Consider the following 23,348-nt stretch of genomic DNA (forward strand, 5'->3'; position numbering starts at 1 on the left):
ATGTGTGCAGGGGCTTCCAAGGTCAATCATTTCTAAATGGATAATGGATAGCGGCGCCTCAAGGCACATAACAGGGATGTTAGTACTACTATACGACGTCAAATCAATCAATGGAGGTTATGTCGGGTTTGCTGGAACTCAAGGTGGAAGAATTGTTGGTGAAGGAATACTTACTAACGGGGTCGTAACGTTTGATAATGTGAACTATATCACTTAGTTAGAAAACAATCTATTGAGCATCTCTCAGATTTGTGATAAGTCATTTACAGTTCATTTCACAAAAGATGAATGTCTGATTCTTAAACTAGGGTTTAAAATACCAGAAGACATGGTGTTGATGCGCGCTCCTCATGAAAACGATTTTTATGTACTAGACATGAGCGTTGCAACAACGACAGACAAAAAGGCTCAATTCTTTGTGAGTAAGACGAAGGCAACGGAAAAAGAATCCATCATGTGGCATCATAAAATGGGGCATATTCACTTGAGAAAGATGAACTTTTTAGTTCATAATGATCTTGTCGAAGGTGTTAATTTGAAAAGCTTCCATCTTAACGATGATTGTATTGAATGCAAGAAAGGGAAACAGACGAAGAAATCGCACCCGAAAAAGCTCTTAAACTCCATCAGATTACCGCTCGAAAGACTCCATATGGCTCTTTTCGGACCGGTAAATGTGAAAAGCATAAGTGGAGATCTATATTGTTTAGTTGTTACTGACGACTTTACAAGATTCTCCTGGGTGATGTTTTTAGAAAGAAAAGACGAAACGTTTGATTCTTTGATGAAGTTATTTAGGAAGTTGGAAAATCTTTACAAACTGCCGATTAGACGTATTCGAAGCGACAATGACACAGAATTCAAGAACAACCGTATGCTCGAATTTTCCAATGATAAGGGCATTCTTCATGAATTCAGCGCACCGTATACTCCTTAATAAAATGGTGTTGCAGAAAAGAAAAATCGTACGTTGATCGAAACGGCTCGCACCATGTTAGCAGATTCGAAATTACCGGTATATTTTTGGAGTGAAGCGGTTGCCACAGCATGTTACACGCTCAATTGTGTTCTTACGGTGAAGAAGTACAAGAAAACTTGTTTTGAATTGCTACATATTTACAAACCGAATATGAAGTTCTTAGAATCATTTGGATCACCATGCACATTCATTGATCCAGACGGTAAATTTGGTGCAAAAGCTAATGAACGTTTTTTGTAGGTTACGCTAGTCCGTTGAAGAGAGTTTTTGTTCCGAGTTTGGGGAAGATCATACAAGTTCAGCATGTTGACTGTCAACAGCATACAGCTCCGACTCAACTTCCCGGAAACAGGTTGCTATTTGATTACGAAAATCTTTGGGAGTCATTCCATCTATCGACAGAGCCGAATGAGGAGGAACTGGCGTTCTTATACCAACAACAGCAGTCTCTTTCACAAGAACAAGTGCCGAGACCATTGGTAGTTTCCTCGCCCACCGTGGGTTCAAATGATCATGAGGCTGGTCCTAGTGGAACTATACACGTACCCCCAGAAGAAACAGCTCCAGTATTTGATCAGTCGGACGACTCAGAATCGGAAACTGATCCGATTTATGACGAGGAACCAAATATTGAGACTTCAAATGCTGATGATCACACGGGTAATCAGAATATAACAAATTTGCAATTGGAAGTGAGCGTACCGGATACAGTCATGCCAAGAACGTTATCTTACCATCCATCAAAACAAATCATTGGTGACCTTCAAAGCGGCGTGAAAACTCGCGAACAAATAAACAAAGGCCTTACATGTTTTTATTCCTCTGTAGCACCTTTATAGGAAGAGTTCTCATTAAAATGTTTTATCTCGCAGGTAGAGCCAAAAACTTACAAAGAATCATTAACCGAAGAGATTTGGGTATATGCAATGCAAGAAAAGCTTCTACAGTTTGAGAAGCTTGGAGTGTGGAGGTTGGTTGATCTCCCGGCAGATCAAAAGTTGATCAAGACCAAGTGGGTCTTCAAATGTAAACGAGATGATAGAGGGGTTATTGTAAGGACAAAGCACGCCTGGTAGTCCAAGGATTTAGTCAGCAAGAGGGGATTGAATTTACTGAAGTATATGCACCCGTTGCTCAACTCGAGGCAATCAGAATCTTCTTGGCATTCGCGTCATGGAAGGGATTCAAGGTCTAACAACTGGATGTCAAATATGCATTTCTCTACGGAAAGATTAAAGAAGAAGTGTACGTCGGACAACCACCGTATATAAAGACAAGGTGTATCTACTCGACAAGGCATTATACGGACTACAGCAAGCCCCGAGAGCCTGGTACGAGACGCTTTCACCGCATCTGCTGACCAACGGGTTCACCAGAGGGACTGTCGATAGTACCCTGTTCACTAAAGAGGTTGCAGGACATCTCCTGATCGTGCAAATTTATGTTGACGATATAATTTTCGGATCAACGAATGATGAGTTGTGCAAAGAATTTGAGAAGGTCATGAAGAAGAAGTTTGAAATGAGTTCAATGGGGGAGATGAAGTTCTTTCTCGGGCTTCAAGTTGAGCAACTGCCTGATGGAATCTTCGTACACCAGAAAAAGTATGTGAATGATGTGTTGGACAAATTCAACATGTCCGAATCATCTCCCATCTCAACCCCCCTGGCTTTGAATCATGGGATCGATAATGTATCTGACAGCGTCACGACCGGACATGGTGAGAAAGTGGATGAAACGCTTTATAGGTCAATCATTGGATCGCTAATGTATCTGACAGCGTCACGACCGGACATCATGTATCCAACATGCCTCTGCGCCCGGTACCAGTCAGGTCCGAGAAAATCACACATGATGATAGTGAAGAGGATCTTACGGTATCTCAAAGGTTATCCAAGCATCGGCTTGTGGTATCCTCGATCCGGTGACTTCTCTCTAACTGGATATTCTAACTCTGACTTCGGGTGCTGTAAGTTGAACGCAAAGTCCACAACTCCTGGTTGTCAGTTCTTTGGAACTCGGCTAATCACTTGGCAGTGTAAGAAACAAACCACAGTCGCTCTCTCGATTTGTGAGGCTGAATACGTTTCGGCTTCCAGCTGTTGTTCTCAGATCCTCTGGATCCAACAACAAATGAGGGACTATGGTTTGCAATTCTTAGACACACCAATTTTTGTGGACAATGAGGCAGCCATTAATATCACTAAAAATCCGGTTCAACACTCTAAAACAAAACATATTGAGATTCGACATCATTTTATTCGTGATTGCTACGAGAAGAAATTGATTCGAATTGATCATATACACACCGATGATCAGAGAGCTGATTTTTACACAAAAGCCTTTGATAAAACAAGATTTAGTTATCTTTTGAAATTGAACGGGTTAAAGAATTTATTTTCTAGGAGGGTGGTAGAGTGTGTAGCCGAGGAGGACGGCGATCAGAAGTGATCTACGTCTAGTTGTCATGTTTTCTATACAGTTTTTCTTTACTGCTTTTCATAAAACCAAAAACTCAAAAATATGTTTTTGAGTTTAGGGGGAGAAAGTTTATAGAAAATACAAAAACATGATAAAATTTCAAAAATGCAAAAACATTGAAAAATTATTAAATGAGTTTTGTTGTGAAAAAGAGGAAATGATAGTACATCAGTGGACTATCACAACATGCTAAAGATTTGGAAAGTCAAAATGATTTTAAACAAGTCTCACTGATGATGTGTCAGTAGATTTCACACGATTAGTAGATTGTATTTGAGATATAAACCTAAATATCAATACTTGCTTATCTCGTGGGGAACATCTCTCAGATATATGGGTAACCCCCGAAATCTTGTTTGAGAGATTGCCTGATTCTGAGATACTAGGTCTTTATACTGTTTGATATCTGGGGTATTATACCTGGTCTTCTGATATTGCGGAAGCAATGGCCTAGACCTCGTATAATACTTTACGCGCTTTTAAAGCATACCCTCAGCATAAAAATTGAGAAAATATCGAAAGATATAAATCAAGTGCTGTTGTAAAGAAGATCCCTAAGTGGGACACACCTAAAGTCAAGCCTTCATCTCTTTGATTGAACGGTAGTTCATACCTGAGCTCTCAAGGTCTCGCACAACCCGATTACAGATATCAGATTGGTATACTCACCTGTAAAACTGAATCTAGGGAATTTTGATACAGGAGTATATTCTGAGGTGGGACACGCGAATAAGTTAGTTTCTTAAAACACTAATTCGTATCTCAAATCAATTGAAAATCTGTGTAGAAGTTTAAGTGGACAACAATACTAACAATCAGAAGTGAATTTGTTTAAGATTTAATGATTAATCAAGATCAACGGTGTTGGTGATAAAGTCTCAAAAACTGATATGATCCTATTACACAAACTCACAAAAAGATGTTTGTAAATATGTTTGTACAGTTTCTTGTTTCTTAAACCCAAAAAGATTTGTTATTTCATCTTATTTTCGACAACAGACGTTGGAGATCTGATGATCAAAGTCCAGACAGTGCTAAACATGTTGGATCATTTGGGTTGGCTAAGAAAATGTTTGAGAAAAGGTGTTGGAAATTGCTCAAAATGTTTAAAAGTTCATTAATTTGAACTTAATTTGTTTCAAAATATCAGCGAGATCATAATTTGGTTAGCCAAGGTCATCAACTTAGACTTGGCAAGCTAAACAGTTGACCAAGGTCATTAACTTGGACTTGGTTAACTGAGTGTTTTGGTAAAAAGTGGAAAAAGTTAAAAATATTCAAAAATTTTGAAAAAATAAAATCTCACACGAGGTGACCATCTCGCACGAAGTGGCCAAAATGTTTTACATTGGCCAGATCGTTCCAAATGAGCCAACTCGTGCGAGCTGGCCACACCGCCTCATCATCAACTCGCACGACCTGGCGCTCGCTCTCGGATCTGCATGATGTTATCAGTCGTTTCTTGAACCAGTTCCGGACCAACCATCTGTCTGTCACCAGCATCTGCCCAACACAACGGCGAACGGCACTTACAGCCATAGAGAGCTTCGAACAGTGCGGCTTGAATGTTTGTATGGTAGCTGTTATTATAGAAAAACTCAACCAGAGGTAGGTGAGTATCCCAACTGCCACCTAAATCCATTACACAAGCACGGAGCATATCTTCCAGCATTTGAATAGTTCGTTCGCTCTGACCGTCTGTCTGCGGGTGAAAAGCTGTACTCAGATTCAACTGAGAACCAAAGGCTTCTTGAAAGGATTGCCAAATCCTTGACACAAATCGTCCATCTCTATCAAATATTATCGAGATAGGCACTCCATGACGTGCTACTATCTCCCTGAGATAAAGCTCAGCTAGCTTCCCAGTGCTATCCTTCTCTCGAATCGGTAGGAAGTGCACAGACTTGGTCAATCGGTCCACTATTACCCATATCATATCATGTCTTCTAGGAGTCCTGGGTAACTTTGTTATGAAGTCCATCGAAATCTCTTCCCACTTCCACATGGGTATTTCTAGCTGTTGCAAAAGACCTGGAGGTTTCTGATACTCGGCCTTAACCTTAGCACATGTTATGCATTTCCCCACATAAATGGCAACGTCGCTCTTGAGTTTTGGCCACCAATAATAGTCTTTCAAATCTTAGTACATCTTTTCCGATCCTGGATGGATCGAGTACCTCGACTTATGAGCTTCATCAAAAATAACCTCTCTAATACCATTATAAAGCGGAACTCATATGCGTCCCATGAAATACAAGGTTCCTTCCTCGTTAGGCATCAACTTCTTCTCCATTCCTCGGAGTTATTCGGCCTTAAGATTTTCCTTCTTAAGAGCTTCTCGTTGCGCATCACGAATGCGCGAAGTAAGATCCGTTTGAATAGTCATTTCTAAAGCCCGAACCCTTATGGGCTTAATCCTTTCCTTTCGACTTAAGGCGTCTACTACCACATTCGCCTTTCCGGGATGATACTTGATCTCGCAGTCATAATCATTCAGCAACTCAACCCATCGTCGCTTCGCATATTAAGCTCTTTCTGATCAAATATGTGCTGAGGGCTCTTGTGATCCATGAAGATAGTACATCGAGTACCATACAGATAATGTCGCCAGATCTTCAAAGCAAATACCACTGCACCTAACTCCAGATCGTGAGTGGTATAATTCTTCTCATGGACCTTCAGTTGGCGTGAGGCATAAGCGATAACCTTTTGGTGTTGCATGAGCACGCAACCCAATCCCTGACGTGGGGCGTCACAATATACCATGAAGTCTTCGGTGCCTTCGGGTAGGGATAATATCGGTGCATCGCATAGCTTATTCTTGAGCAGCTGAAAGGCTTCTTCTTGCTTGTCTCCCCATTCATACTTCTTGCCCTTCTGAGTAAGGGAGGTCAGCGGTTGAGCTATCTTGAAGAAATTCTCAATGAACCTGCGGTAATATCCTGCTAAACGGAAAAAATGTCGGATCAGTCGGGGTCTTCGGAATTTCCCAGTTCTTGATTGCTTCAATCTTTGTGGGGTCCACATGAATACCATTCTCGTTTACCACATGACCGAGAAACTATACTTCGCGAATCCCAAACTCACACTTTGAAAACTTAGCATAGAGCTTTTCCTTCTTTAGTAGCTCTAGGATGGCTCTGAGGTGTTGCGCGTGCTCTTCCTTAGTCCGCGAATAAATTAGAATATCGTTGATAAATACGATAACAAATTTATCGAGATATGGCTTGCACACCCGATTCATCAAATCCATAAATACTGCAGGCGCATTAGTCAACCCAAACGGCATCACTAGGAACTCATAGTGTCCATAACGAGTTCTGAATGCAGTTTTTGGTATACTTTCCTCCTGAATCCGCAGCTGATGATAACCCGATCGAAGATCAATCTTGGAATAATAGCTTGATCCTTGCGGTTTGTCGAATAAATCATCAATCCTCGGTAATGGATACCGATTCTTGATGGTTAACTTGTTCAGTTCCCGATAGGCGATGCACATTCGAAAGCTACCATCCTTCTTCTTGATGAACAACACTGGAGCTCCCCAAGGCGAGAAGCTCGGCCTGATAAATCCCTTGTCCAATAACTCCTGAAGCTGCATGGATAACTCTTGCATCTCGAATGGTGCAAGTCGATAAGGTGCCTTGGCTACAGGTGCGGCGCCTGGAACCAAGTCAATGTGGAACTCGACTTGTCTTTGAGGAGGTAGTCCTGGCAAGTCTTCAGGGAAGACCTCAGGATATTCCCTTACCACAGGGATATCTTCAAGCTTCGGTTCTTCGGCTTCCTTATCCACAACATGAGTTAAGAAGGCAACGCATCCTTTATGTAGACACTTCTGTACTTTCATACAACTGATGATTCGCAAGGGCGTATCATGCTTCTCTCCGTGAATCACGTTCGTCTCTTCATTCGCCATGGGAATGCGAATGATCTTCTCATGGTATACTATCTCTGCACGATTACTCGACAACCAATCTATCCCAACTACGACATTAAAGCTTCCCAAATCAACTAGCAGAAGATCTATCGAAAACTCACACTCTCTGAACTCTATAATACAACCTCTAATCACCTCATTAGCTTCTACCAGCTTTCCATTAGCCAGTTCTATTGAGTACGGGATGTCTAACTTACTAGCAACTAAACCAAGCATATTCTTAAAGTCTAGGGATACGAAGCTAAAATCAGCACCAGTATCAAACACCACAGATGCATAATGTTGATTAATAGGGAACGTACCAGTAACCACGTTCGAATCCTTGCGTGCTTCCCTATCTCCGATGTTAAACACCCTTCTGCGTGCTTGATTATTTTTAGGGCAGTCCCGCTTAAAGTGCCCCATTTCACCATAACCATAACAACCTTGGCCGCGTCCCTTGCCATTTCCGTTTCTGCCCTGATTGTTGTTGTTATTGTTTCCTCCTTGGTTTCCGTTACCAGCTTGGTTCCCATAACCACCATGATTCCCGTTTCCACCAAAATCACCATTTCCTCCCTGATTTCGATTCCCAGTCTGATTTCCATTTCCACTACGGTTTCCATTACCACCCTGTCCTCCATTTCTACGTCCAGCACCATACCAGCACGCCTCCCTTGCATGCCCCACTTTACCACAGTTCTCACATTTTCCATATCTGCACCGTCCAGTATGGTGATGCTTACAGATGTCGCACTTGGGCAGGGTGCCCATGTACCCTTTTCCTTTGGGTTCGGTATTTGCAGCGCCAGTCTTGACCTTGGTTGGCTGGCTGGTATCCCTGCGCTTGTTGGCATTGTTGTTGTTGTTATTGCTCGCTTGGGTACCTTTCTTGAAGTTAGTGAACTTCCTTTTGTAATCCCCAGATGACTCCACATGAGTTTCTTTCTTCTTCGTTTCAGAAATCGAAAACTTGCCCAACCTAACTACTTCTTCAGTAAGCGCCACACTCAAGTCAATTGCCTCAGAAATGGTTGGAGGCTTAGAAGTTGTCACCATGCTCAGAATCTGAGGTGCCAATCCCCGGATGAAACGTTCAATCCTTTTAAACTCCGGCTCCACCAAGTAAGGAACTACTCTCGACAAATCATGAAACATCTGAATATATTCCGCCACCTTTGGACCATCCATTTTCAAGTTCCAGAACTCCGTTTCTAACTTCTGGATCTCTGCTCGAGAACAATACTTTTTACGCATCAATTCCTTCAGCTCGTCCCACGTCAATGCATACGCAGCAGCTTCACCCAAAGTCTGCACCTGAAGGTTCCACCACGACAGCGCTCCATCTAGAAACAGTCTAGAAATGTAGGTGACCCTTTGCTCTGGAGCGCATTTGCTCATTCTCAAAACAGAATCCGTCTTCTCCACCCAGCGCACAAAAGCGACAGCACCCCTAGTGCCATCGAAATTTAGGGACTTGCAGTCCAAAAACTGTTTGTAGGTGCAGCCTGTAACACAAGCAACATCATTCACAGAAAGCATTAGCAAAGCACAATTGGAAATGTCCAAACGAATTGTAATGTGTCTTAGGTGACTTAACATTACTATTTGGGGGATTATTCCCAGAGGTACCTCCGCTGTGTTCGGAGCGGAGTGCCTCGTGCTGTGCGATGGCGTGTGAGATGCGCTCTTGTAACTCTGCCTCTGTCGTAGGTAATGATTGTTGGTATTGGTGTTCTTTCGAGGCGGCATCTTCTTCTAGGAAAAAGATTCGGGTAGGTCAGGTCTTATTCGATAATCAATCGTCTAAGAGTCGTATGTACATATATATATATATATATATATATATATATATATATATATATATATATATATATATATATATATATATATATATATATATATATATATATATATATATATATATATATATATATATATATATATATATATATATATATATATATATATATATATATAAGCAATCATCATAACAAGCAATCATGCAATAATATAATCATAGCACAAATATGTAAACCAACAATGTATCTAATGAGAACACGACTATTGAGTTTCATTAATCATCAACCACAAGTTACATTGTTTTCACATTGTATCATATCAAAAGAGACATAGGGTCACACTACCCTTGTCAAATAAGTCTGTCAATGTACAAAAGTAATGATCAAAATACGGTCTTCGTATCTTCACTATCTTGGCTCAATTGTAGTGCTCTCATCAAAATTAATGCATCTGCATAAAACCAAAAACCTACTGTGCTGATGGCGGGGGAGGAGGAGGGAAGAAAAGCAAACTGCGAACATGTGCGAGCTCCTCCTCGAGCTCGTAAACACGGTGAAGCAAAAAGCTAATCTGCTGCTCGACAGTGAGAAAGCGGGCATCAAAACCCGGGATAGGTGCGGAAGCAGCAGGTGGAGGTACGAATGAAGCTGACGGTGATGAGTGTGGAGGAATAGAAGCAGAATGATAGGGACATGGTGACCTTCTAGCACCCTCACCGAGCTCCAACGCAAGAACTCTACGACGCAAAATCTCAAACTGCAACTGAAGCGACAAGAGTAACTCATCCCGAGTGTATCCAACCAAATGGAAGGGATGGTAAGGGTCTGAGATAGGCATGGTATGTGGAGGGAACCATCGAAATGGCTCATCAAGCGATGGGGATGTAAATGGAATAAAAGGTATAGTCTGTGGGATCGGAGGGAAGTCGGTGGAAGTAAACAGATCAAATATCGGGGCCTGGCCCGAGGTACCCTGTTGGGATTGAACCCTACCTGAGGAACAAATAATGTAAAGCCAAAACCTGATCACAACAGTGGATTCACAATAAGCAGATGTTTACACTAAGCTCTCCCCTTGACAGTGGTTACCTATCTGCTGATACACTCAAAATACTTCTCAAAAGAACAACTGATGAACCAAACACTGATGAAACAACTGAAGACTGCTAAAAGGCAAACGCTGAGCTCTATCTACTGCTGTCTCTTAAGTACTGCTGAAGATCCAAGCACTGCTCATCCAAAGACTGATCACCTTTTGAAGAAAGCACTGATGTTCAAGTAATCAGTGCTTAGGCTACAACAGTGGAACGTGAACAGTATTAGACTTGTTTTGTATTGTATTATCAATCAGTTGTTAGACATCAGTAGTTTTGTATAGATCAGTGTTTATAGGTTGCTAGGCTGTTAGATGTCACTATCATGGTGACGTCAGCTGAGGTACATCAGTAGTTTGGTTTGCCTATAAATATGACAGTACTATATACTGTTATTTGATTCGTTTTGAGTGAGTTCTTCTCCTCAATTCAATCCTTTCATCTTGTGCAACCAACCCTGGAGTATCAGGCTAAGGGGGAGTTTAGTCTGTAAGCTTACATTGTAACCTTTTGCTTTTAATGTAACCTTTCGACTCCATGAAAAAGCAATTGTTTATCAAACTATATTCTCCTTTGATTGTGTTTACAAAGTTTGTTATCCATTTCCGCTGCACTTAAAACTACTCATATTTATTTGATTTGTTCAAACATCACAAACAAGCACAATCATGAGAGCCTCGGATCTTAACAATTGGTATCAGAGCTTGGACAGTCAAATTCGATCTAACAATCAATTTGACATAACAGTTCGGCTCAAAATTCATTGAAACTAAGGATGGTTGTATTTAGTTGAAAAACAGAGTAACGAGTGAATCATGATCAAAATGGTTATTCAGAAACTCTGTAAATCAACCAAGATGTCATATGACACACAAATTTCACGCAACAAGTGATATCATGCACAAGTCACTCATAGTTTTCAGATCTGTAAAATATCTGATAAACTATGGGATCGTTCGATATTTTCAAAATTGATTTCAATTGTTGTTTTGATATTTGTGATGTTTTCACTAAATGCTAAAGTATGAACCTCAGATTAACAAAAACCTATGTTCTTAAAACATTAGTGTTTTTGATAACATAAAAGAGGGAAATTAAAACTTTAGTCATTCAGATCTTATGTGTTGAAAACAGGTTGAGTTCCTCAAAAGGACAAAATCAACTATGTTAAAATACATTAACAAAATCAGGAGTCAAAAATGTCCAGATCATAGATAATGAGAAGGTTGGCATAAGCATGTGCAGAAATGACCAAATCTCTCAAAACATTACTGCAAAATGATTCTGGAACAAGTATTCCTTCAATAAATACCCCTCAGTAAGTATTTCAATACTTATGATTGGAAAGGGTAAAAAGGGAAGAAGAAAATTCACAAAAACTCAGAAGTGTGTTTATCTCAAAACTTTTCAAGTCAAAAGAAAAGAGTATAAACATAAAACACTTATGAGTCATAGTTTAGAGTAATAATAATCATTAAGCAACTGTGTGCATCCATTTGCTTAGGAAAAGGTTTTGATTCCGGTGAATGAACTCCAAAGAGGACTAGACAAATTTTCTATCCATGTGTCCTCATGTTTGCAATCAACTGACAAAGAAAATGGTACCATACAGTGGTCAGAATGTATTCAGAATGCTCTACCAACTACTGCCAAACCACTGACCATTTTGTTAAACTTAAGAATGATATGATTACATATCATATTGAAAATTTACCAGATCCTCTTTGATGCCGTTTTCAGAAAATCCTTTAATCATTTTTTTTCTTCAAAGGATTTTCTCAAATAACCAGGATATATTGTTCAATTTTTTTTAGAATAATGTATTTTGAACTTTTGCTTGTTTTTGTTGGCAATAGTTTCTGTTACTTGTCAGGATATAATACCTTATTTTTGTTGGTATTATTGTTCTCATAAATGGGTCAAGAGGAAAAGGTACTTATGTCAAGGTCATGTCATTTTCAGGGTTGGTTTAAACATCAAAGGTTGATTGCTAAACTATGCTTAAACTACTGAGGTACTTATGTTTTAATTTGAATATTAAACGATAATGAGATGCCTTAGTAAAAAGTTTTCATCATCTGGGGTACTTAACCACTGTTCTTCAAAATTGAAATGTGGCAAAAACCTTGAATGAAAATTCTCAAAACAGTTGCTAAATTATTTGTTCTTCAAATCTGTATCATTTACCCTAATTACTGTTTTGTTCAAACATCTGATCACTAAATACTATCCACTGATGAAAGTCATCCACTGATTCCTCATTTTGCTAAGACAAGCACTGATGCTCAAAATCAGTGTCTTATACACTGATATACTATCCACTGATAGTAAAAATCTTCCACTGTTGTCACATTATTACCGTTGTAACCACTGATGCTTGATTCATCAGTGGCTCTTAAAACAACTGTTCTCCACCCTTCATCCATTTCATCTGTGTTTGACACGTGGTCAGTTTTTAGCCTTCAGATCAAAATAACTGCTTCCACATCAGCGATCACCTTTTCCCTAAATAAAACCCTGCCCTAAACCCCCAAAACAGGGTTTTACACTATCGAATTGAATTCCAAAGTTCTCTTCTCAAAGCAGTTTCCAACCTTTCTTCTCAAAACATTCTCCGATTCTTCTTCATCAAAATGATGAAGTCAAAATCAAAATCAAAATCAAAATCAAAATCTAAACCAAAATCACCATCATCTTCAAAAGAGGTCGCTCAAACGACCGAAGAAACCATTGAAATCCCATACAAATCACCTCATAACTACGTGGGTCTCCTCACAAAACCTACCGATAACCACACCTTCGACTCATCATTGATACACTATCTGCATCAAAGTACAAAACTTTGTTGACAGTAGATGCTCCCATTTACTTGCAAACCCAGAGAGAGTTTTGGAAAAATGCAAATCTTGAAAAACAAGACGGAAAAGTAGTAGCCATTAACTCCTCGATACAGGGTAAAGCATTTCAAATCACCCCACAATCAATCTCAGAGGTCTTCAAACTCAATGATCTGAAAGGTAAAACTTCTTTTGATAAAAACGAGTTAAAAGCTGATTTTCTGAAAAGAGGGTATGCAGAACAATCAAAGGTAGATACCTTACAAAAAGGTTATTTTCCATCTGCACCCAGATTTTTATTCCACACACTTTTAAGTTGTGTTTCTAATAAAACAACTGCGTTTAATGAAATACCATTGAAGATTCAATGCCTGGGATATGCTATTCTAAACAATAAAGATTACAACTATTCCCAGGAGATCTTCAATGACATGGTAAAGAATGTTGACAGCAAATCATTTCTCTTTTTTCCAAGATTTCTGAGCTATTACTTTAAACAAAAAATTGAAAAAGAGGATGAAAATTTTGCCCAAACAAGGTGTCCATTTTCAAATAAAAAGTTTAACAATTGAAACATTTTCAAGAATGATGGCACCAATAAAATTAAAAGCAAAGGTGCCTGAGCAGACTTTAGAAACTGCCACTGATCCTCAGGCAACTTCTGCTGAGCCCACTGCTCCAGGTGATCAGAGCAGCACAACCACTGCTCTAAAACCCACACCTGACATTACCAAAAAGACCAAAAGAAAAACATCCAGAAAACCCACCAAACCCAAAACAAAGGCAACTCTGGAAGATGAGATCCCAGAGCAAATGCCAGTGACAAAACAAATGTCACCACAAACCACTACTGCTACTTCCTCACAGCAGTTGGAAGAAAGATCTCAACCTATGCCTAAAACTCCTCCTGCATCCTCACAAAAGGATCAGGTTGTAATCACAGGGACACCAAATTATGAAGCTCTGGATCCACTCGGATCTATCTTCCACAGTTCTGATCCCAAGGACATGTCTCTTTCTACACCCATACCCTCACCAATCATAATGCCACAATCAATAATACCCCTGTTGCATGCAGTTGTTATTGCACAGACACAAACCAGTTCCTCTCTATCACCCATTACTGAGAGAATACCTCCACAAGTGACTGGGTCTGATGCTTATACCTCTGCTATCCCAGCAACAACTGAGAAGATTACACCCCCTGAGTTACAAGTAACTCTCGGTGGTAGTTCAAGTGGAGCAGCAACTACAACTAATGGATCAACAGATCTTCAGTTGGACAGTTGTTTCATTAATAAGACTCCCTTGAAGGCAATTTCTTCCATGGCAACATCGGTAACCACCAGTGAGTTGATCTTAACCACCGGTACCATCAAAGGTTTATCGAGTGCTGAAGAAAGAAGTCCCCAGTACCAAGAACAAGGGGCATCAATGGATGATTTTTGGGACTCAGTTCCTAAGTCACACATTAATACAACCACTACTGGTGGGGATTCAGATGATCCTACTAATGTAGGTGATGATTCAAAATATCAGGAATTGACGGAAAGAGTTGAAAAACTTGAAGATTCAGTTGCTGAAATTAAAGATATGGTGCAAGAGATTTTAAAAGCTCAAAAAGCACAAGCTACTGCTGTTCCTGCTCAAGCACCTGCACAACATGCATTTGCTGCAAATGAGCTTTGGAATATTTTTCAACCCATGCTTGAAAAACAGCAACATATGGCTGATCAAAAGCATGCTATTCAAGTACAAATGCTGACCAACATGGTGGAATCAAGGTTTAAAGACACTCAAGCAGATATCAAGGCTATAAAGGCTAGCATACAAAAGACTGCCCATAGTGGAAAAGTTCCATCTTCCATCCTCTTCATGGATACACCCCTTGCAGATAATGCCAAAAAGGGGGAGAAAATCAAGTTGAGAAAGAAAGGAATAGAAGATGGGCTGTATATTGAACCAAAAGAAGAAAAACAGTCATCTAAATCACCTCAAACCACAAAATCCAAAACTTCAATTCAAACAGCTGATACATCAGTAGTTACAAAAACTGCTGTCAGTAGCCAAACAGCTGCCATGTCATCAACACACACACCTCTAACACACACCACTCTATCACACACCATCACAACCACTGTTCCAACACCATCATCATCTACAATCATATCACCACCACTGCCTCCTGCCATAAAGCAGAAGACAGCAGATGTTACAACATCTGCTGTAATGACAACAGTGATTGAAACACCAGTTGTTTCAACCACTGTCAGTCAATCACAATCACAAACCACTGCTATCCAATCTCAAACCACTGATCCACCCAAAACATCATCAGCCTCTTCTACATCAAAAAGGAGAAGGGTTTTCATTCCTGATGATGTGTCACATCTTCCATCCCCTGCTCAAAAGCAGAAGACATCTGCTGACATATCAGCAGTTGTAATGACAACAGCGGTTGAAACACCAGTTGTTTCAACCACTGTTAGTCAAACATCCACCATTGATCTCATCATTCCGACACCACAACCTCCAAAGCCTCACAAAAGAAAAAGAGAAACAACACAGGCTACTGATGAAAAGTATGATCTTGTTGCTGCTAAATATCCATTGGAATTAGAAGCTGTGAAAAATGAGATGAAACAGTTTTACACTGAAGATGATCCTACAAAAAGGAAATTTCCTTCTCTTATAGGTTTCATAATTCCAGAAAACATGGATGAATATCTCGAAATAAAAGCAAGACAAGCAAGGATAAGAGCCAAAGTTGAATGCAAGGATTAAGGTGATGAAGCCATTTTGGAAAGTAGGGAATTCCTGCTCAACAAAGTCAAACAAATAGAAGAATATGCAAGTAATCTGAACAAAGAAATGTCAAGTTTATTCCCTGAAGAACAACGAAATGAATTGAGAAAAGAATATCTTGCATACATAATGAAAGAAAAGTTCTATCCTGCTGAAGAAACAGAATTCAAAGACTGGCCAATCGTTGCACTAAAGCATGAGGCTAACAGAATTGAAAAGATTAAACTTGATCCACGGAAGAAAAAGACAGCTCCAAATTGGAACAAATACAACAAATTTATAGCTGATCTTATTTCCGAGCATAAAAGAAAGAAGCAGGAGTTGGTGGATGGAAAGGTGGATACTGCGGATGCCATAGCAAAATGGTCAAAGCAGCAAACTGATGAAGCTTATGAAAGGCTTGAGAAGCAGAGATTGAAAGTCTCTGACATTCCTAAAAAGTCTAACTACAAAAAGCTACAGGAGCAAGTCAAGACCTTTGAAACACAGATTAGCACAGCAGAAGCCTTTGTCACAAAATTGAGAAAAGAAAGGAAGGAAATGTTGTCTGCTGGAGAAGAAAAGAATAAAGAAGCTGATCAGATTGAAGAAGCTATCAAGAAAATAGCTTCAGATAAAGAAAGATTAGCAAAACTACAAGACCTTGCCAAAAGGGTCAAAGTAGTAAGCCAAAAGTCATCAACAGATGTCACAAACAGTGAGCTGTCTGAAGTTGAAGCATTCATAGCCGCAGCTAATGAGATTATTGAAAAAGCATTCACACGAGTGTCTAAAGCTCATGATACTGCTCTACACTTCTTCTCTAGGCCAACCACTTTAAGTTCATCAGTCAATAAACCTCTACCAAGAAACCCATTTGGTTTAAAAATACTAAAGTGGCTCTCTGATCAAAAGACCCACGTATTGACTCTCATCAGAACCAATGGAGAAGTGAGGCATATATCAAGGAATCAAGCACTAGGCCTAAGTGTTGAAGATCTACAAGATCTCCATGAGCTTACACTGTGCAGGGATGAGGCTGATTTAAGTTCCAAAGAGTTTGAAGAAGAATTTAAAAGAAAAGCAAAGGAACTTCTGATGAAGAATAAAAATCCAGAATAATGACAGGTTTTGGCATTATCTGTTCCAGGGGGAGATTGTTGGGATTGAACCCTACCAGAGGAACAGATAATGTAAAGCCAAAACCTGATCACAACAGTGGATTCACAATAAGCAGATGTTTACACTAAGCTCTCCCCTTGACAGTGGTTACCTATCTGCTGATACACTCAAAACACTGCTCAGAAGAAACTGATGAACCAAACACTGATGAAACAACTAAAGACTGCTAAAAGGCAAACGCTGAGCTCTATCTACTGCTGTCTCTTAAGTACTGCTGAAAATCCAAGCACTGCTCATTCAAAGACTGATCACATTTTCAAGAAAGCACTGATGTTCAAGTGATCAGTGCTTAGGCTACAACAGTGGAACGTGAACAGTGTTAGACTTGTTTTGTATTGTATTATCAATCAGTTGTTAGACATCAGTAGTTTTGTATAGATCAGTGTTTATAGGTTGTTAGGCTGTTAGATGTCACTATCATGGTGACGTCAGCTGAGGTACATCAGTAGTTTGGTTTGCCTATAAATATGACAGTACTCTATACTGTTATATTTGATTCATTTTGAGTGAGTTCTTCTCCTCAATTCAATCCTTTCATCTTGTGCAACCAACCCTAGAGTATCAGGCTGAGGGGGAGTTTAGTCTGTAAGCTTGCATTGTAACCTTTTGCTTTTAATGTAACCTTTCAACTCCATGAAAAAGAAATTGTTTATCAAACTATATTCTCCTTTGATTGTGTTTACAAAGTTTGTTATCCATTTCCGCTGCACTTAAAAATGCTCATATTTGTTTGATACATCAGCACCCAACTATTTTTGTGGCCTTCTTTTAAAAATGGCTGCACCAGCTAGAGCAGTGGATCTCCTGATTTGCAGTTTTGATTGTCCTTTTGAAACCTCTGCTTCAGGATAGTCAGGCTTTTGTGGAACTGTTGGATCTTTCTTCCTAAGTTCCTCCAGCCTTTTATAGGTGGCCCTGACCCTATCTTCTCCCCACCTTGACACAGAATTCTTTGACCCATAATCAGCTGCTATCAGCTCCTCTTCATTCTCTTCAACTCTATAGCTTTATCAGATTTAAACTTCTTGAATTTTTCAGGAGGAGTATGTTTGACCTTATTTTTGATCATTTCTTGAATCCTGGCTGCTTCATTTTCAAGTTCAGAAATGGTCTAGTCTTTGTACATATATTTCTCTCCTTTGTATTTCTTGTAGGCCATGATGTTATCAATGTAGTCTTTTCTCAAGGACTCATCTGCCCTTTCTGAGATTTGCTGACATACATTTTTAGCAAACTGCTCCAAAGATCTGACCTGTGTGAGTAGAAACTGATAATTTTGTTGAAATTCTCTATCAGATTTCCCTTGTTTATTCTTATTTGAGATATCCTCTGCTTGCTTAGCTTTGATTTTCAAATATTCTTCAATATTGTTTGGCCTGGGATATCCTTCAACTGATGGCAAACTCCTTTTAGCAGGGCCATCCTTATAATAGAAAGATTTGATTTCTTCCCTAACTGCTATGAGTTCTAGAGGAAATAAAACACCTGCAGGAGGTAATGGCTTTTGAATTTGGGCTGAAGAGAGAGGAATGGGATTTGGAATTGTGACAAGTGCTAGAGATTTTGAAGATGTTAGTGGTGGTGGTGGTGATGGAGAATCATCATCTGGTATGATAATCATTCTCCTTTTTATTTTAGGAGAGGCAGATGATGTTTTGGGTGGAACAGTGGTGGTGACTTGAGTGGCAGTGGTTTGTGATTGACTAACAGCCGTTGAAACAACTAGTGTTTCAACCACTGTTGTCATTACAACAGATGTTGTAACATCTGCTGTCTTCTGCTTTTTGACAGGAGGTGATGGTGGAGATGTTGTTTTGAGTGGTGATGGTGGTGGTAAGGCAGTGGTTGTAGTGTGTGTTGAAGTGGTGTGTGTTGTAGTGATAGCAGTTGTTGAAACAACTAAAGTACCAGCAGATGTTGATACAGCAGGAGTTTCAGTAACTGTTTGGGTGGAGGTTTGATGTTGGTGGGTTTTGGATGGTGGTTTTGAAGTATGCTGTGTGAGTCTGGATGGTTTGGACTTGGGTTTCCTTACTTTTCTAGTAGGATTTCTTTTTGGCATAGGATTTTGAGCATCCTTTAGCCCAGAACAACCCTGCGCATTCAGCTCCATGTAAGCTCTTTTCTCCTCATTCCACCTTGATATATCCTTTTCCGCTCTATCCCTTTTTACACTTATTACTCCTTCATCAAGTGCATTTTGGGTAACATCAACCTTCTTGCTACCAACTGGCAAGGGAATTTTTCTGAGCATAGCATCCTTTTCTGGCTCAACCTATAGACCATCATCAATCCCCTTCTTCCTCCACTCCTGAATTTTCTCCCCTTTTTTGGCATTATCTGGGGGAAGTTGATCAATAAAGAGAACTATTGGAGGAGCAGTGCCAGTGGTTGTCAACAGATGGGCCTTTATAGCCTTGATGTCAGCTTGTGTGTTCCTGAACCTAGACTCCATTATGTTTCTCAGCTCTTGGACATGTTTTTCATGTTGCTGATCAGCCAGTTGTTGTTGTTGTTGTTGGAGAAAGGGTTGAAAGAAGTTCCAGAGCTCATTTGCAACAGATGCTTGTGGAGCAGATGTTTGAGGTGGAACAACTGTTGTATCAGCAGGGGATTGTACCTTTTGTACTGTTAACAACTGTTGCAGCATTTCTTTGATTTCTGCAACCGAAGTATCCAGTTTTTCAACACGTTCCGTCAATTCTTGGTACTTTAAACCATCACCCAACTTAATGGGATCATCTGATTTCCCACTAGCAGTGGTTGTATCAGTGGTTGAAGTAGGGAGTGTCCTCCAAACATTAACCACCGATGCCCTTTTTTCTTGGTACTGGGGTCTTCTTCCTTCAACACTTGATAATCTTTTGATGGAACCAGTGCTCAGAACAAACTCACTAGCAGATATCAGAGGTGTTATAGAAGGAATTGCCTCCAAGGAAGTCTTATTGTTGTAACCACTGTCCAAGTGTAAACCAGTGGATTCAACACTTGTAGTGGCTGCTTCACTTGGAATACCACCAAGAGTTACTTGTAACTCAAGGGGAGTAACCTCCTCAGGTTTTGTTGGTGGGTTAGCAAAGATTGATGCATCAGGCCCAGTCTGTTGTTGAGGCATATTCTCATGAACATGTGATTGAGACGGACTGGGTTGTGCCTGGTTCAAATCAATTGCATCCAACAAAAGTTTAGTTGGTGTGGGAATTATGGATGTGAGGCTGGGTGTAGAAAGAGAATTTGCCCCGGGCAGTGGGCTGTGGATGATGGAAACGAGTGATTCCAGAGCATCATAGAGTGGTGTCCCTTGTTGTACAACCTGTTCTTTTTGAGAAGAGACAGGAGGAGTTTCAGCTATGGTTTGAGATATTTGTACCAACTACTGTGAGGAAGTAGGAGCAATGGTTTGTTGTGACTTTTGTATTGTCACAAGCAGTTGCTCTGGTATCTCATCCTCCAGAGTTGCCTTTTTGATGGGTTTGGGGGGGTTTTTGAGTTTTCTTTTTCTGTGGCTTTTTGGTGATTGTAGGTGTAGGTTTCAAAGCAGTTGTTTTGCCACTTTGATCACCTTGAGCAGTGGGCTGAGCAGCAGATACCTGAGGAGCAGTGTTTGCTGCTAAATTCTGCTCAGGCATCTCTGCTTGTGGTTTGCAAGGTGTTGACATTCTTGTAAAAGTTTCAGCAGTTAAGCTGTGCATTTGAAAAGAGTCACCTTGGTTTATTAAAGAAAGATCATCCTTACTGAATTTCTTTTCAAAATAGTAGCTTAGAAATCTTAGAAACAGTAAAAATGATTTCGTTTCAACATTTTTAACCATATCATTAAAGATTACCTGGGAATAATTAAAATTTTCTTCTTGAAGAATAGCATACCCTAGGTTTTGAATCTTTAATGGTATTTCATTAAAGGCAGTGATTTTGTTTGAAACACACATAAAGAGGGTATGGAATAAAAACCTTGTTGCAGGAGGGAAGAAGCCTTTTTGTAAGGTATCCCTCTTCATCATTGTGTCTACATACCCTCTTTCAATGAACTCAATTTTTAACTCATTTTAGGAAAAAAAATTTTACCTTCCTGATCGTTGAGTTGAAAGACCTCCGAGATGGATTGAGGTGTTATTACAACAGCTTTTCCCTGTAGAGTAGAGTTAATGGCTTTGACATATTCGCCTTGTTTGTCAAGGGTACAATTTTTCCAAAACTCTCTCTGAGTTTGCAGGTAGATAGGAGCATCTGTTGTAAGCAAAGTTTTGTACTTTGATGCAGTGATCATATCGAGGATGGAGTCAAATGTATCTATGGTGCCGGGTTTTGTGAGAAGACCCAGAAGATTATGAGAGGGTTTGTGTGGAATTTCTGTGGGTGTAGCCTTTTGAGAGGCCCCTTTTGAAGATGAAGTGGATTTTGCGGGGGACTTCGATTTAGTCATTTTTGAAGAAGGCAATCGAAGAAATTTGCGAAGAAATTTGATGCAAAGTGATGGAAACTGCTTTGAGAAGAGAATTTTTATGAATTCAATTCGACAGTAAGAACCCTGTGGGGTTTGATGGAGAAAAAGTGAATGCTGACGTGGCAGCGGTTACAAAAGGACTGACCACTATGTACTGTCCACGTACCATCCCCTGATGAAGTGAAGGACAATACTTTTATGAAAATTACTGATGAAGGCAGTGGATGTAACGGTACTGAAGGCAGTGGATGATTTTTGCTATCAGTGGATAGCTCATCAGTGGATACAGCACTGCTTTTGAACAACAGTATTTATCAAAGGAATGAGAGAGCAGGGGATGATTTTCAGCAGTGGACAGACTTTTGAAGTAGAACAGACTTTTGAACTCATCAGTGGTTATGGCAGACTTTTAAGGATTTTAATGAAAACTTCATTTTTAGCTATTTTTAAGGATGGAATTTTGATTTTCTGAAAACATTTTAATGCTTTTATTCATAGAAAAACAGGATTTTGCCTGTTATTCCATGTTTAGCATGACAATCCTAGAGATCAAGCTTTCAAAGGTGGATGTGTCTAATGCTTTGGTTAGCACATCTGCCAGCTGATCCTTAGTTGGAACATGATGCAGAGAAATCAAACCTTTTTCATAGCAATCCCTCACAAAGTGATGTCTGATGTCGATGTGTTTGGTGGTAGAATGAGAAACTGGATTTTTGATGATATTTTCTGCTGCCTGGCTATCCAACATGAGTGGTGTCTTCAAGGCAGTGATACCAAAATCCAGCAACTGATTTTGAAGCCAAAGTAGTTGGGCTATACAGCTTGCAGCAACTATATATTCTGCCTCAACAGTGGATGTGGAAACAGCTGCTTGCTTTTTGCTTTGCCAAGACACTAAGCAATTGCCTAGGAATTGGCACCCTCCTAAAGTGGACTTCCTTGTCTTGTCACATCCAGCAAAGTCACTATCTGAGAAACCTGAAAGCTCAATTTTACCATCAGCTAGATACCAGATACCAAGTGTGGGAGCACCTTTGAGGTATCTGAATATCCTTTTTACAGCAATAAGGTTTGACTTTCTAGGGGCTGATTGGGATCTTGCACAGACACATGTTGCAAACATGATGTCTTGTCTAGATGCAGTTAGGTACAATAAAGACCCAATCATACTTCTATATAAGGTCTGATCAACCAATTCATCCTTCTCATCAGACATGACTAGTTTATTGGTTGTAATGGGTGTACTGCATGGCTTACAATCATCCATATCAAATTTCTTTAAAAGTTCTTTGGCATATTTGACTTGATGGATAAAAGTGCCATTTTGCAGTTGTTTTACTTAGAGACCAAGAAAACACTAGAGTTCACCCATTGCACTCATTTCAAACTCAGCTGTCATGAGTTGCCTAAACTCTTCACACATTTTGTTACATGTGCTTCCAAAAATGATGTCATCCACATAAATTTAGACAATCATCAAGTCCTTCCCTCTCCATTTTAAAAACAGTGTTTTATCAATTCTGCCTCTGGTGAAACCAATGGAAAGTAGGAAGGTGGAAAGAGTTTCATACCAGGCCCTTGGTGCTTGTTTCAGGCCATACAAAGCTTTATTCAGCTTGTAGACATGATTTGGACTAAATGGATCCTCAAAACCTGGAGGTTGACAGACATAAACCTCTTCTTGAATCTTACCATAGAGGAATGCACATTTGATATCCATTTGATACACCTTGATGTTGTGGTTGACAGCAAAGGCTAGAAATAATCTGATAGCTTCAAGTCTTGCTACAAGGGCAAATGTTTCATCATAGTCAATGCCCTCTTCT

The 23,348-nt window shown here is 39.8% G+C and overlaps 1 protein-coding gene across 1 annotated transcript; it reads left to right on the plus strand.

Moving 5' to 3' along the window:
- Positions 1-328: 328 nt before the first annotated feature.
- LOC118488881 lies at positions 329-3,430 on the plus strand. The gene is made up of 4 exons (XM_035986292.1): positions 329-872; positions 1,220-1,752; positions 1,852-2,031; positions 2,294-3,430. Exons 1-4 carry the CDS (start codon positions 329-331, stop codon positions 3,428-3,430), a joined length of 2,394 nt encoding a protein of 797 aa, XP_035842185.1.
- The last annotated feature ends 19,918 nt before the right edge of the window (positions 3,431-23,348 follow it).

The sequence above is a fragment of the Helianthus annuus genome, chromosome 17 (assembly GCF_002127325.2).
Source record: "Helianthus annuus cultivar XRQ/B chromosome 17, HanXRQr2.0-SUNRISE, whole genome shotgun sequence".
In the NCBI taxonomy this organism is placed as follows: domain Eukaryota; kingdom Viridiplantae; phylum Streptophyta; class Magnoliopsida; order Asterales; family Asteraceae; genus Helianthus; species Helianthus annuus.

Coding starts and splice junctions, on each gene's coding strand:
- LOC118488881 (XM_035986292.1), top strand. CDS start 329: ATGGTGTTGATGCGCGCTCCTCATGAAAACGATTTTTATGTACTAGAC. Junction 873..1,219: donor CACAGAATTCAAGAACAACC/GTATGCTCGAAT, acceptor CGTTTTTTGTAG/GTTACGCTAGTCCGTTGAAG. Junction 2,032..2,293: donor GAGATGATAGAGGGGTTATT/GTAAGGACAAAG, acceptor TACGGACTACAG/CAAGCCCCGAGAGCCTGGTA.